General features: G+C 43.6%; 1 protein-coding gene across 2 annotated transcripts in view; it reads left to right on the top strand.

The window, feature by feature from the left end:
- Window positions 1-11,686, top strand: part of Gemin5 (gem nuclear organelle associated protein 5) — a 60,487-nt gene extending 48,801 nt beyond the window's left edge. For both annotated transcript variants that reach the window (XM_042697635.1, XM_042697634.1), the window contains exons 24-28: window positions 883-1,143; window positions 3,232-3,394; window positions 4,267-4,768; window positions 9,484-9,580; window positions 10,974-11,686. In XM_042697635.1, the coding sequence (XP_042553569.1) occupies window positions 883-1,143; window positions 3,232-3,394; window positions 4,267-4,768; window positions 9,484-9,580; window positions 10,974-11,156 (1,206 nt within the window). In that variant the 3' untranslated portion in view covers window positions 11,157-11,686. The remainder of the gene's footprint in view (window positions 1-882; window positions 1,144-3,231; window positions 3,395-4,266; window positions 4,769-9,483; window positions 9,581-10,973) is intronic.
- Window positions 11,687-16,131: the final 4,445 nt, after the last annotated feature.

Genomic DNA, 16,131 nt, shown 5'->3' with positions numbered 1-16,131 from the left:
AAATGTAAGGTTAAAAAAAAGTTACTGTACAGAGGGGTTACAGTTACATGAGTAAGGTAATGAGTACATTTCCTATTGAGCATTGTTACCTCCTCCTTTGTTTTTCCCCTATTGTCCCTTCTCTCTCCACCTCCCCAACTCTTCCCTCTTCCCCCCATCCCCAGAAGTTGTAAAGTTCGTTTTCAACATAGTGTCTTGTACATCTCATTGTTCCAGTGGGTCAGCCTGTATCCTTATTTCAGCTTTTTGTTATTTCCCTTCCCCTCCCCAAACTGGAAAAACGTATATACCAGAGGCAGGGCACTGGAATCAAATACAGTGAAAACGGATTATCCCATGGGGTAAGAACATACAAGAGAAACAAAAAAATCACATAGTACATTATAAATACATTAAAAACAGCAGCAAGAAAGATAAAACCACTTGTGTCCCTATCTTGGAGTTCATTTCTCTTAGCATCATCTTATATGGTCATATGTACATATCTTTTGACCTTTTCTGCTTGTCCTAGACATATATTAGTTATTGCAAATAAGAGAAACCATGGGATCTATGTTTCTTTGAGTCTGGCTTACTTAATATAGTTTTTTCCAAGTCTTTCTATTTCCTAACAAATGGGGCAATGTCATTCTTTCTGATGGAGGCATGCAATTCTGTTGTGCATCTATCACATTTTCTTGATCCATTCATCTACTGAGCGGCATCTGGATTGGTTTCATATCTTAGCTATGGTAAATAATGCTGCAATAAACATAGTTGTGCTGGTAGCTTTAGTATGGTCTTGTTTGTGATTGTTTGGGTAAATGCCCAAAAGTGAGATTCTGCAGGTAATCTTAAATGCTGTCCCTGTGTAACACCACCTCTTTTATTGCTGGGTCCCAGGGTCAGAGACTGGTATTTTGTCTCCTTGAGCTACTGTGCAAACATCTGGAGGAAAAGCAGCTTCCAGAAGGCAGAACCTCCTCCTCCTCCTCCTCTTACCACAGTTGGGCAGCAAGTACAGAAGGACCCTTTGTGCAGAGAGTAACTACAGTGTGGAAAAGCGTCTTCAGCCTTGACACCCCAGGGAAATACCATACAGCCTTGAAGAAGCTGCAAGATGTGAAGTACCCATCTGCTACAAATAACACACCCTCCAAGCAGGTAGCTCTCTGTACTAGCTTTTGACTTTAATCATTCAGAAGTAAGACTTCCACAGTCCACATCAGTATAATAGAGAACCAAAATACAGTTGCATTTCAGAAGACTAAAAGCGTTTCAGAGTCAGGTGCTGGTTGCTTACACCTGTAATTCTTGATATTCAGGAGCTTGGGATCTGAGCAAAGCCAGTCTAGGCAGGAAAGATTGTGAAATTCCCATCTTCATTTAACTGGAAGTTGAGCTATGGCTGTGTTCAGACCCTGAGTCCAAGCTCCAAAACCAGCAATCAATTAATCAAAGCAGTCTCAGATACCCAGAAAGATCCCTTCAGACTAAGTAAAACAGAAACAAAAAAACGCTAGTCTTATATAAATATTTCCCTTTTTCGAGGGTTTAAAAAGTACACAAAAATAAGCCAGGCTCTGATAGCTCAAGCTTGTAATCCTAGCTACTCAGGAGGCTGAGCTGTAAGGATAAAGCTTTGAAGCCAGCCAGGGCAAAAAAGTCTTTGGGACTCTTTTTTTTGGGGGGGGCCCGGTCGTGCAAAAAAGTCTTTGGGACTCTTTTTTGGGGGAGCAGGGGGCCAGTCGTGGGGCCTGAGCTCTGGGCCTGGGCGCTGTCCATCAGCTCTTCAAGCTCAAGGCTAGCACTCTACCACTTGAGCCACAGTGCCACTTCTGGCTCTTTTTCTTTTTGCTTACGTGGTGCTGAGGAATCAAACCCAGGGCCTCATGTATACAAAGCAAGCGCTCTACCACTGAGCCACCATCTCAACCCCCTCTTTGGGACTCTTATCTCCAATTAAACACCAAAAATCCTCTACAGGATTTTGTTCGTTCGTTTGTACTGTATTTTTTTGTCTTTTCTTTTTTGGTACTGGGAATCCAACCCAGAACATTGCACTTGCTAGGCAAGCACTTTGCCTCTGAGCTAAATCCCACCCCATTATGTGAGGATTTTGTTTAAGATAAAGTACAATTGAAGTTCCTCTTGTGCTCTTTTTCCACCTCCCTTTCCCTCCCCTAGCTTGCCAAAGGCAACTCCTGTGTTACTTCTTATGGATTCTTTGGTTGCTTGCTTTTGTGGTCATTATTTGTAAACTATCCCTGTTGATACCAAAGCTCATTGGATATATTTTAATTTGGGGATGGGGGCTGGGGTAGGGGAGCTAGCACTTTACCACTTGGGTTTTATTTTATGTTTAAATTAGTGATAAGAGTCTCATGAACTTTCCTGCCCAGGATGTCTTTGAACCATGATTCTTAGATCTTGGTTTCCTGAGTAGTTAAGATTATGGGCATGAGCTTCCAGCACCCAGCTTTTGGTGGTAGTTAAAAACAAACTACATATGTCAAAACTCATCAAACCACATTCCTAAAATTGGGTTGACTTTATCTTAACTATACAGCCAGTTTCATTTACAGCTTTTAATTCCGATCACTCACCCTTTATTTTTGGGTTTTGTTTTTGTTTTTCTCCTGTGGGGTCTTGGTATATGTCCTAGACTAAACTGGAACTTGCTATGTAACTTAGGGTGGACTTGATATAACAGTTTTCCTGCCTCCACCTCCTGAGTATACCACTATGCTCAGCCTCTTGTGTCTTAGTTAAGAGTAAACGTCAAGGCATTTCTACAGAATGCTTAGACTTTTAATACCAGATAGTGTGAGTTGTCTCGTTTCCAGATAAAAGATGGGGATGCAAAGGTGGGTGGTGGCAACCAGTGGACCTTTTAGAAATGTGTATTTGGATCTGGGTACCAGTGGCCTGTAATCCTCGTTACTCAACAGGCTGAGGTTCAAAGCCATCATGGGCAGAAAAGTCCTTGAGGCTCCTTTTTCCAGTTAACCACCCACAGGCTGGAAGTTGATGTTTGACTCAAGTGGTATAGCTCAAACACTAAGCAAGAAAGCTAAGTGATACAGTCATGCCCTGAGTTCAATCCCCAGTCACAACACCAAAAAATAAAAAGAGAAGAGGTGTCGATTCCATGTACTTACTTCTATGTACAGTTACTAAGTATGGTGTTGGTATTCTCCTTGGTGTCTACATAAGGATTATGGGTAATTGACATTTTGGGCCTCTCTCCAGCTCCTGCTCCACATTTGCCACGATCTGACCTTGGTGGTGCTGAACCAGCAGGTGGCCTCCTGGGATGAGGCAGTGATAGCACTGCTTCGGGCTGTGGTCCGGAGCTATGACTCCGGGAATTTCACCATCATGCAGGAAGTCCACTGGACCTTTCTCCCTGACGGTAAATGATCCCCTTCTGACTCCTATTACTGCCTGAGCCATAACATTCAACTAAGCACCATTAATAATGTGGCATTTGGATTCTGGGGTTATTATTGGCCAAGTTGCATCTTTTTAGTAGGAACTAGACATTCTATTTGAGCTCCTGAGAGGGAGTCAAAATGACTTTACTATTTTCTTTCTATCTGGCTTTGCCCATCTTACTATCTTACTATCTCCTACCCACTTTCCACAGGATCCATTTAAGAAGGAAGGAAGTAGTAAATAATAGTTATCACAAGCAACTAAGATTAGGAAAGCCAGTTAAGCCAATGGCTAATCCTAGCTATTCAGGAAGCTAAGACCAGAGGATCACAGTTTGAAACCAGTCGGGGGCAAAAATTCCAGGAGAACTCATATCTCCAGTTAACTGCCAAAAAGCTAGAAGGGATGCTGTGCCTTAAGTGGTAGAGCAGCCTTAAGTAGGAAAAGCTAAAGAACACTACCCAGACCCTGAGATCAAGCCCCAGGCACCAAAACATTTTTTTTTAAAGCCCAGTAAAAAAAAAAAATAGAATCTTTTCATTGTGATTTTCCAGAGCAGTGCAAGCTTGCCTCAACCAAATGGCCTGTAAAGCCTTCCGCAGGGCACTGGATTCTTTCCTGATAATATCTGAGTAACCTTTTTTAGCCCATGGCAATGAGGGTCTTGTTAAAAGCCAGGAAATGCTTCGTGCCTTTGGCTGTGGGCAGAAGGTGTATGGTTCCTTGAATGTCACTGCTGCAGATCTTTCTTTATGAGGTCTACATCTTAGGTGTCAGGCAACGGAACTTCAGGGCTGGAAGCTATGTTTCTGGCAGATAAATACATAACTCAAAATCCTTTTCTTCTAGGCTGTGACCACCTAAGAGACAAACTGGGTGATGATCAATCTCCTGCCACACCAGCTTTTAAAAGTTTAGAGGCCTTTTATATATATGGGCAACTATATGAAATCTGGTGGTCTCTGTCCAGGTCTGAGTCCAGTGTGTGGGCAATAGCTGGCCACAAGAGGACACCGTTGGTTAAGGAGAGCCAGCAACCAGACAGTCCTAGTACTGAAGAGACTGGCTCAAGAGCTGGTTCTCCGCAAGAGCCACATTGGCCTCCCCAATCAGACTTGAGACTCACAGAGAGAAGTCAGCGCGTGCTGAGGGCTTGTAAGGAGCTCCTTTCAGAAAAGCACGCCATTCTCCAGGACTCCCAGAGAACAGTTGCTGGTGTCCAAGAGACATTAGCAGAAATGATCCGCCAACACCAGAAGAGTCAGCTCTGTAAATCCACAACCAGCAGCCCTGATAAGAATGAACTTGAACAGGAAACAGAGCAGCAGGTGCCCAGTGCTCAGAGCCAGTGGTAAGTATCAAGGCAAGTACAAATGAGATGAAATGCACCCTACCAGATTCTCATGTAACCAGATCCAAGTAAGTACATGACACTTTGATCAGGTATAATATAAGAATGAAGGGGCTGGGAAGGTGGCTCAGGGGTAGAGTGCTTGCCTTGCATACATGAAGCCCTGGGTTTGAGTCCTCAGCACCACATAAGCAGACAAACCCAGAAGTGGTGCTGTGACTCAAGTGGTAGAGCACTAGCCTTGAGCTGAAGAGCTGAGGGACAGCGCCCAGGCCCAGAATTCAGGCCCCATTACCAGCAAAAAAAAGAATAAAGGCACAGACTTGAGTTAGATATGAGTTCTAACCTGGGCCCTTCTGAATGACCTTAGCAAGTCTCTTCTTATGCCCGGCTTTAGTTTCCTTATCAATAAATGGCATTTTGTATGAAGGTGTGGCTCAAATGGTAGAATGCCAGCCTTGAGTAGAAAAAGCCAAGCCAGAGTGAAGCCCTGACTTCAATCACAATACTGGCAACAAAATAAGTAGCATTTTGCTGTCTTTGAAAATGAAACAAAATGACATTCTGTTGATGGCACAGTGGTACCCTTCTCTTGTGCCCTAAGTAGATTCCCCTCCCCAAAAACCATGTAAAATAGAGAGTTGCATTATTACATCGTTAAGAGAAATTTTGTTTTTTCATTCTTGACTTTTTTCTTTCTTTCTCCAGTCCTAGGACTTGAACTCTGGGCCTGGGCACTGTCCCTGAGCTGCTTTTGCTCAAGGCTAGTACTCTACCACTTGAACCATGCACCACTTCTCGCTTTTTTGGGGTAGTTTATTGGAGGTAAGAGTCTCATGGACTTTCTTGCCTGGGCTGACTTCGAAGTGCAATCCTCAGATCTCAGTCTCCGGAGTAGCTAGGATTACAGCTAGGCACCTGGCTTGGACTATTTTCTTTTTTTTTTTTTTTTTTTTTTTGGGGGGGGGGGGGTCCGGTTGTGGGGCCTGAACTCTGGGCCTGAGCGCTGTCCCTCAGCTCTTCAGCTCAAGGCTAGCGCTCTACCACTTGAGCCACAGCGCCACTTCCGGCTTTTTTCTTTTTGCTTATGTAGTGCTGGGGAATCGAACCCAGGGCCTCATGCATTGCAAGGCACTGAGGCACCTTTCCAGCCCCCTGGCTTGGACTATTTTCTTGTTGTGGTTATTTTGCCAGTCATGGGGCTTGAACTCTGGGCCCGAGTGTTGTCCCTGAGCTCTTCAGCTCAATATGAGCATTCTACCACTTGTGCAGAGTGCCACTTCCGGTTTCTGGTGGTTAATTGGAGATAAGAGTCTCATGGACTTTCCTGCCCAGGCTGGCTTCAAACCCTAATTCTCAGATCTCAGCCTCTTGAAACTAGGATTACAGTTATAAGCTACCAGTGCCCAGCTTGGACTGTTTTTTCAGAACACAAAAGAGCGGGGCATTGGTGGCTCACACCTATAATCCTTAGCTATTCACGAGACTGAGATCTGAGGATCGAGGTTCAAAGCCAGCCCAAGCAGGAAAGTCCATGAGACGCTTATCTCCAATTAACCACCAGGAAACTGGAAGTGACACTGTGGCTTAAGTGGTATAGTGCTTGCCTTGAGCTCAAATGCTCAGGGGCAATGCCTGGGCCCAGAGTTCAAACCCTCCCCCCCACCTGACAAAAACCAACAACAATTAAAAACAAAAAAACAAGTAAAACTATACATTTAAATGACAAAAGTGGAATACTGTCACTTTATGAAAACCAGGTGAAGAGCAACCAATCACCTATCACTGGATTTGTATCATTTCAGGGCAATTTGCTTGGAGATTTGCAGTGATTGACAACTACTGCTTGTTGCTGGCCTTTTTGATTATGTGCCCCATATAAACCACCTAGAAAATACTAAACAGTCAGGTGTCAGTGGATCATACATATAATCCTAGCTACTCAGGAAACTAAGATCTAAGGGTTGAGGTTTGAAGCCAGCCCAAGCAGGAAAGTCCCTGAGATGCCTATCTTCAGTTAACCACTAAAAACCCAAAAGTGGAGCTATGGCTCAAGTAGTAGAATGCCAGCCTTGAGCACAAAAGTTCAGAGACAGCACCTACACCCTTTGTTCAAAAAGAAGAAAGAAAAAAATAGCCAGTGTTGATGATGATGTAGACAAATTGGAACTTTTGTACTTGGGAATGCAAGGTGGCACTTCTACTGTGAAAAACAGTATGGAAGTTTCTCAAATTAAAAAATAGAGGACTGGGAATGTGGCTTAGTGGTAGAGTGCTTGCCTAGCATGCATGAAGCCTTGGGTTTGATTCCTCAGTACTACATAAACAGAAAAGGCCAAAAGTGGTACTGTGGTTCAAGTGATAGAGTGCTAGCCTTGAGCAAAAAGCAGCTCAGCAACAGTGCCCAGGCTCTGAGTTCAAGCCCCAGGACTGGCAAGAATAAAAATAAAAAATAGAATTACCACCAGGCATTGGTGGCTTATGCCTGTAATCCTAGCCGCTGAGGGGGTTGAGATCTGAGGATTAATGTTCAACCAGCCCAGGTAGGAAAGTCCATGAGACTAATTTCCAATAAATTCAGAAAAAAAAAAACTTAAGTGCCACTGTGGCTCAAATGGTAGAGTGCTAGCCTGGAGGAAAAGAATCTCAAGGATAGGTCTGGGAATGTGGCTCAGTGGTAGAGTGCTTGCCTTGAATGCATGAGGCCCTGGGTTCGATTCCTCTGCACTACATAAGCAGAAAAAGCCAGAAGTGGCGCTGTGGCTCAAGTGGTAGAGCACTAGCCTTGAGCTGAAGAGCTGAGGGACAGTGCCCCAGGCACAGAGTTCAGGCTCCACGACTGGCAAAAAAAAAAAAGAATCTCAAGGACAGCTCCCAGGCCCTGAGTTCAAGCCCCAGGACCAGCACCAAAAATTGAAAGAATAGAATTACCATAAGATCCAGCAATCCCACCAGACACCATTGGCTCATACCTGTAACCCTAGCTATTCGGGAGGCTGAGAAATTTTGAGAATGGAGGTTTGAAGCCAGAAAGGGCAGAAAAATCTGTGAGACTCCTATCTGCAATTAACTTGCAGAAAGGCAGAAATGGAGCTGTGGCCCAAGTTGTAGAGCGTTAGCCTTGAGCAAAAATTCTCAGGGACAGAGCCCAGAACCTGAGTTCCAGCACACACACACACACACACACACACACACACACACAGATTTAACAGTTTGACAAACATTGCAGGGATGCTGCACTTGGGAGAGAGACGCAGGTAGATCACTAGTTCAAGGCCATCTGGGATACATAGCTAGACCCTATCTAAAAATTGTAACAGCATGGGCTGGGAAGGTGGCTCAGTGGTAGAGCGCTTGCCTTGCATGCCTGAGGCCCTGGGTTCGATTCCTCGGCACCACATAAGCAAAAAGAAAAAAGCCGGAAGTGGTGCTGTGGCTCAAGTGGTAGAGCACTAGCCTTGAGCTGAAGAGCTGAGGGACAGCGCCCAGGCCCAGAGTTCAGGCCCCATGACCGGACCCAAAACAAAAAATTGAAACAGCAACAATATTAACACCTTCACTAGTGACAATAGCTAAAGCAGGGAAGCACCTAAGTATTCACTGGCTAAACAAATGTGGGATGTCCATACAATGAACTATTCAGTCTTTTTTGGGGGGGGGGGGGGGAGTGGGCGCGGGGCCTTCAAGGACCTGACCTGGGCACTGTCCCTAAGCTTTTGTGCTCATCACTAGTGATCTACCACTTAGGCCACAACCTCATTTCTGGCTTTTTTTTTGGTGGTTAATTGGAAATAAGTATCTCATGGACTTCCTGCCTATGTTGGCTTCAAACCACAATCCTCACATGTCAGCCTCCTGAGTAGCTAGGATTATAGGCATGAGCCTTTGGCACCCATCTTGAACTAGTTAATCTTACGAAGAAAGGACTTCTGACATGTTACACATAGATGAGTCTTGAGGATGTTTAAGTGAAAAAGTCTGTCACCAAAAAAATCCAGTGTGATTCCACTGACACAATAAGAAATGTGGGTTGCCAGTAGACAGAAGGGAGACAGTAGCTTTATATTGTCACTAGTGAAGGTGTTAGTATTGGTGCTGTTACAATTTTTAGGTAGGGTCTAGCTATCTGTTCATCACTGTTAGTGGGTATAGAATTTCAGGTTCGCAAGGTAAAAAGTTCTAAATATGAGTAGGAATGGTGATTATGTATTATGCAAGTATCTAATACCTCTGAAATCAATCATTTAAAGTCATTAAGAGGGAGTTGGAGGGAGGGAATGAGAGAGGGAATAGATGATACTAAGCAAAAGGAAAGAAATACACTTATCACCCAATTTGGAAGAAATAGTTTTATTGTTAAAGTTTGTAGAGTTCATAAGCTTTGTAGATTATGATAACGATGATTATCATCGTGAAGGTTAAAATGTGTTTGTGACTTTAGCTAAGTATAACTGTGCCACAGTGTTGTGAAATTTACGTAGTCACTTAATAAAGAAATATTTGGAGGAGGAAACAAAAGAGGTTGGGGATTTTGCTCAGTGGAAGAACACTTGCCTGGCAAGTGCAAGGCCCTGAGTTTGGTCCTCAGCTCTGGGAGGGTGGGGGGGTTATGGTAATGAATTTAATGTGTATTTTGCCACAAGCAAAGCTATTGGGATATGAGGAAAGTTACCCAAGGCAAGATATGTGACTTGTACTTTCTTATTATTACTTAGTAAAGAAGAAACAAATGAGCCAGTTTCTCTGCCTGAATTAACCAAAAGGCTCACAGAGGCAAATGAGCGAATAGCTAAATTTCCTGAGAGTATGAAGGTAAGATTTATTTGGTAAAACAGTACTTTCCATGTTATTACTTTACTATCAAACTCATAAAGATCATCTTTTTCTGTTTGTTTGTTTTGGTTGGTCCTGGGGCCTGAACTCTGGGACTGGGCGCTGTCCCTCAGCTCTTCAGCTCAAGGCTAGCTCTCTGCCACTTGAACCATAGCGCCACTTTTAGTTTTCTGGTGGTTTATTGGAGATAAGAGTCTCACGGACTTTCCTGCCTGGGTTGGCTTTGAACCGTGATCCTCAGATCTCAGCCTCCTGAGTAGGATTACAGGCGTGAGCCACCAGCTCCCAGCAAGATTATCTTTTTTCATTCAGGTTTTTAAAAATATAATTGTATCATTATTATTATTAAGGAGTTGTACACAAGAGTTCATAAGTCAGATGATAAGTATAATGCCTCTTGAACCAATGTCACCCTTTCCTTCACTTTTCCCATTTCCCCCTTCTGTCCTTGCCCACAAGTTATGTTTTCCACATAGTGTATATTGCATACCATGATTGTATTTGTTCACCCTTTCTGTCCTGTCTTGCTGCTTACACACACATACGCACAAAATACGTTCCCATTTCCTGGAATTCATTTTGGTATCTATTCTGGTTTTTTTAATCAACGTGATTTGTAGGTGCTTAAAATTTTAGAATCTGAACCAATCACCGTGGCATGAGCCACTATAGCTAGGATCTCTATACCTATCTTTTCAGGAAGCTGAGATCTGGAGAATCACGGTTTGAGGCCAGCCCAAGCAAAATGTTCACAAGACTCCCATGCTAACTAATAACTAGCTGGGCAAATGGATGTATGACTCATTCCAGCTACACCGGAAGCATAGTTTTCAAAAGTCCAGGCTGCCCTGGGGTAAAAGTTAGACCCTATTTTGGAAAGAAAAAAAAAAAGTGTTAAAGAAGATTCGAGGTGTGGCTCGTAGTGGAACAGCTACCTAGCAAACATAAGGCTCTGAGTTCAAAATTTCACCATCTCCATTTTTTTTTTCTTTTTCAATTTAGAATCCAGTTACCATTGGTTCACTAAACTGTTTTGTGAAAGTCTAATTACTAGTTCAACAAGTAGTGTTATATACCTCAGTCTTCAGAGAGACCAAACAAATCTTACGATTGGAAAATAAGTAACATTTAGCAGCTTACAGATGGGTACATCTGGCCGTGGCCCTAGTAGAGTTGCAGCGTTTTTTGGGTTGATTTCAGCAGGGCCCTAGAAAATGATTCTCTCCATTAGGAAGGACATGCTTTTAAGAATTCTTTCCTTAGGACCACTACCATTGTCTCATGAGCTTCAGGGGTTGGAGCAGCAGTGCACACACTGCCCTTCTGGACCCTTCAGCAAATGCTTCTTATTTCTCCTCATCCCATCTTTTAGACCTGGCCCTTCCCCGATGTGCTGGAGTGCTGCCTCGTCCTGCTGTGCATCAAGTCCCAGTGTCCTGGCTGTGTGACGCAAGAAATGCAACAACAGGCCCAGGAGCTCCTTCGGAAGTATGGCACCACAAAAACATACAGGAGACACTGCCAGACCTCTGCGTGTGAACTTGAAAGGACCTAGAGGAAACTGTTCCACAGAACCATCACCTCCTTTTTGCAGTTACCCCTAGCCAAGCTCCCCCTCAGTCCCCTAGATGTGTTTGCAGACATCCAAACAAATACTTGGTCAGGGTCGAGCGTGTCTGCCCTGCATCCAGTGGATGCTGACTTGGGCCTCAGTTGTGGTGTTCTAGTGAAGGAAAGATCATGGAAAGCCAGCAGTCATTCTCCAGAACAAATGCAGAGTGATTACGGTTATTCCCCAGAGCCTTACACGGGTTGCACCCAAAAGAGTTCTCTCTTCTGTAAATCACCTCAAGTGTTATGTCCTTAAACACAAGCTACCTTTATAAATACTTCACTGATTGGAAACATTTCCTTCTTGTTGGGGGGTGGGGAAAGGCTCTTAATTGTTTTTGGTAGCCTGGAATTTTCCACCTACACTCTCGAGAGTTTGAATGGGAGCTAGGCCTTGTCCATCCCCTGGACTCTTAACCTCCAGCTAAACTTGAGGATGAAAATTTGGTTCCATTGTTTTAAGGAACAGCCTTTTTCTTTCCTTTTTTTTTTTTTTTTTTCTTTTTCTGATACTGGGACTTGAACTCAGTACCTGGGTTCTGTCCCTGAGCTTTTTCACTCAAGATTAGTGTTCTACCATTTGTGCCATGATTAATGGCACTTGCTGATTAATTGGAGATAGCCTCGTGGACTTTCCTGAGTGGACTGGCTTTGAAGCTCAATTCTTAAATCTCAGCCTCCTGAGTAGCTAGGATTGTAAGCAAGAGCCACCAGGGCCCAGCTTCCCCTCTGCTCCTCCATATATTATGCCAGTACTAGGGTTTGAACTTAGGGCATCATATTCTCACTGAACTTTCTTGCTCACACTCTACCACTTGAGTTATGCCTCCAATCCAAAATTGTTTATTTAGATACATCACTTAACTTACTTTATAAGAACTACTAACTCAGATGGGGTTATTCCCTTCTGTATTAGGAGAAATGATTGATAGTGCTCAGATAACTTGAGAAGAAATTAGTTTTCAGTGGTTCTTAATCTTTGAAAGAATTAAGACTAAAGCCACAGGATGGTCTTTCTGGAAAAATGTATATTTACATGGTGACATTTATATCATCGGGCTCCCCCTACAACATAATGGAGTCCTAAATACTGGTTCAGTATGAACCCTGTATTCTCTAGGACAAGAAAACCAGCCTCAGATAAGGATGAAAAGCAGCACTCCTCAATAACTGTTTCCTTTTGTGTTTTCTTTTTCTTCCATTCAAGACCAGGACTCAAACTCGGTAAAAATGCTTTCACTTTGGCTGGTGCTCTACCAGCTGAGCCATGCCTCCAACCCAATGGGTTTTTTGTGCCACTACTGGCACTTGGACTCAGGGCCTCGGTGCTACTGAGTTTCTTTTTGCTCAAGGTTTTTCGGTAGTTTTTTTTGCTAAAGCTTTTTTGGTAGTTTATTGGAGATGAGTTCATGGTCTTTTTTGCCTGTGTTGACTTAAAGCTGTTTTTCTCAGATTTACAGCCTCCTGAGTAGCTAGGATTACAGGCGTGGGCAAGTGAGTCCCGATTAGCTTTTCTACTCGATTGGTGCTCTACCACTGGAGCAACAGCCCCACTTCATGTTTTCATGGTTAATTAAAGATATGAATTGTTTGGTCTTTCCTGCCCAGGATGGCTTCAGATCATGATCCTCAGCCTCCTAAACAGCTTAGGATCACAAGTGTGAGCCATCTTCAGAAGGATTTTGAGTTTATTATGAAAGCTTTTCTTGAACATCTGTTCTTCATTTACATCCTAAGGTTTGGGGCTATTGTTGGCAGCAACATTGAAACTCATTAACAGAAACTCCCCCAGGAAAAACAAATCTTGAGAAACAATTTTCAAAGACATCTGTATGTCTAACTTTTGAATTTTAAAAATGCGGACCCCAAAAAAATGAAATCTTGTAAAATACTAAATCTACAGTTAGGTGAACTTTAGGAAGAAGATTATCAAGTAGCTAGGATTATAAGAATGGGCCACCACATCCAGTTTAGAGAATCTTCCTGATGGCAAAGATGCAAAAATACAAATGGAGATGTGGTTAAATTGAAAACTGGAGAGCAATGTAACCTACTAAAATGAAACTTAAGGAATGGGCTGGAAGGAGGCTGGGAAGGTGGCTCAGTAGTAGAATGCTCGCCTTGCATGCGTGAGGCCCTGGGTTCGATTCCTCAGCACCACATAAGCAGAAAAAGCCAGAAGTTGGGGCTGGAATGTGGCTCAGTGGTAGAGCGCTTGCCTTGCAAGCCAGAGGCCCTGGGTTCGATTCCTCAGAACCACATAAGCAAAAAGAAAAAAGCCGGAAGTGGCGCTGTGGCTCAAGTGGTAGAGCGCTAGCCTTGAACTGAAGAGCTGAGGGACAGCGCCCAGGCCCCCCCAAAAAAAAAAAATGCGGGGGTGAAACCTTTTCATTTTGAATAAAGAACAGTGTTGCGCTGGGTGGGCATGGCAGGCCACACCTATTATTCTAACTCTCAGAAGGCCTGTAATAGAGGGTAAGACTGTCTTTAAAAAATGTTGGGGGCTAGCCAGGTGCTGGTGGCTCACACCTGTAATCCTAGCTACTCAGGAGGCTGAGATCTGAGGATCATGGTTCAAAGCCAGCCCCCACAGGAAAGTCCATGAAACTTTTTATCTCCAATAAACCACCAGAAAACCGGAAGTGGAGCTGTAGCTTCAAGTGGTAGAGCACTAGCCTTGAACTGAAGAGCTAAGGATCAGCGCTCAGGCCCAGAGTTCAAGGCCCACTACCGACAAAAAAAATGTTGGGGGCTGGGTGCCAGTGGCTCATTCTAGCTACTCAAGAGGCTGAGATCTGGAGGATTGTGGCTCAAGACCAGCCCAGATAGAACATCTCCCATTCAACCACAAGAAGTATTGCTGCAAGTGGCTCAAGTGGTATAGGACAACAGTATGGTGGTCTAGATCTGAAATCCTAGCTACTCTGGAAGCAGAGTTAGGAGGATCATAGTTCAAGGCCAGCCCTAACCCAAAACTTAAGACTATATCTAGAAAAATGAAGCAAAAAAGGGCTAGAGGTGTGGCCTAAGTGATAAAGCCAGCCTAGCAAGCCCAACACTAAGTTTAACAAGTATCATTAGAAAGGAAGAAATTAAGTGACAAATTCAGTACTTTTTTTTTTTGCCAGTCCTAGAGCTTGAACTCAGGGCCTGGGCACTGTCCCTGAACTTCTTTTGTTCAAGGCTAGTGCTTTACCACCTGAACCACAGCACCACTTACAGCTTTTTCCGTTTATATGGTACTGAGAAATCGAACCCAGGGCTTCATGCATGCTAGGCAAGCATTCTACCATTTAGCCACATTCCCAGCCCAGTAGTTCTTTATAATTTATTAAACCTGTTTATCAGCAGATTAGTCTTATGTGCATCTTAGCTCATGCTGAGATAAAACCAAGAGCTACTTAAAAACCGCAGCAAATACCCAATCACAGAATAACAAAAACAACAGCTTACTTTCCTCATAATTGCTTTTTTGCACTACTGTATAATTAACTTGAGCTGTTTCAACTCCCTAATTATCAGAAACAAAGAACCAGAGTACCAAAGGAGTTCATTTGGGGTTTCTGAACAAAAAGGAAGTTATCCTTGAACCATATCCAAAGAAATAAAACTACCATTTCATTAACCAATCCGCCAGATACTGGGATTTGAAGATCACATTCAAAGACAGCTTGAGCAGAAAAATCGTGAGACTCGTCTCCAATTAACCAAAAAGCTTGAAGTGTAGCTGTGGCTCAAATGATAGCCTTGAGCACAAAAGTTTGAGGCTCTGAATTTGTCAAGCCCCAGGACAAGGACAAAAAAAAAAACAAAAAACCACCACTTCACCAATTAGTTACCCCCATGTCTAGTCCAGCTCCCAGTATGTCTCTGGAGCTAATCATTCCTAATTTCCCATTCTCCACCTGACAGTGACTAGGTGTAAGTCCAGTTTAATTCCCTTCTGTGTGTGTGTGGAAGGGGGGGGGGGGGGGGGAGGTTGTAGGGCCTGAACTCTGGGCCTAGGCACTGTCCCTCAGCTCTTCAACTCAAGGCTAGCAGTCTATCTCTTGAGCCACAGCACCACTTAACAGCTTTTTCTGCTTATGTGGTGCTGAGGAATCGAACCCAGGGCCTCATGTAACATTCTACCACTGAGCCACCTTCCCACCCTACCCTACTCTTATTGCTAATTAACCACCAAAAAGCCAGAAAGGGGCGGGGAGGGGTTGGAAGTATGGCTCAGTAGAGTGCTAGCCAGTGAGCAAAAGCATCAGATACCAAGTTCACATCCTGGTCTCAGACCAAAAAAAACCCAGAAGTTATGGCTCAAGTGATAGAACATCAGCATTATGCCAAAAAAAAAAAAAAAAAAAAGCTAAGGGACAGTGCCCAGGCTCTGCATTCAAGCCCCAATACCAGCATATACACACACACACAAATATATACTGTAGCTTAACCTTAGTTCAAGTTGTATTTGTATTATTACAGGTAGGAGTTGGAGCATGGCTCAGTTGGTAGAGTGCTAGCCAATGAGCAAAACCATCAGGCACCAAGTTCTGGTCTGGTACTGAAAAATACACATATACACCAGATTGTAAACTCACTGTAGATTGGGACGGGACTTCTATTTATCTTTCTCTAGCACCTACTTATGTGAGTGCTTAATAAAAATTAACTAAAATAGGAAATGAAAATACTTCCTGAGTTGGGCACTGGTGGCTCATGCCTAGCTACTCAGAAGGCTGGGATCTGAGAATCACAGTTCAAAGCCAGCCCAAGCAGGATAGTCATGCCATGAGACTCTTAACCACCAATTAACCACCAAAAACCGGAAGCGGAGTTGTGGCTCAAGTGGTAGAGCACAAAAAGAAGGGACAACACCCAAGCCCCACAACTGACAAAGAACAACTCATTGATAGCTTGGAATCTAGAGACAA

This window comes from Dipodomys spectabilis, unplaced genomic scaffold, assembly GCF_019054845.1.
Source record: "Dipodomys spectabilis isolate Male_0828 unplaced genomic scaffold, ASM1905484v1 ptg000227l, whole genome shotgun sequence".
Classification (NCBI taxonomy): Eukaryota; Metazoa; Chordata; class Mammalia; order Rodentia; family Heteromyidae; genus Dipodomys; species Dipodomys spectabilis.
Note: the sequence above shows the minus strand (reverse complement) of the source record. Positions and strands in the feature narration are given on the sequence as shown.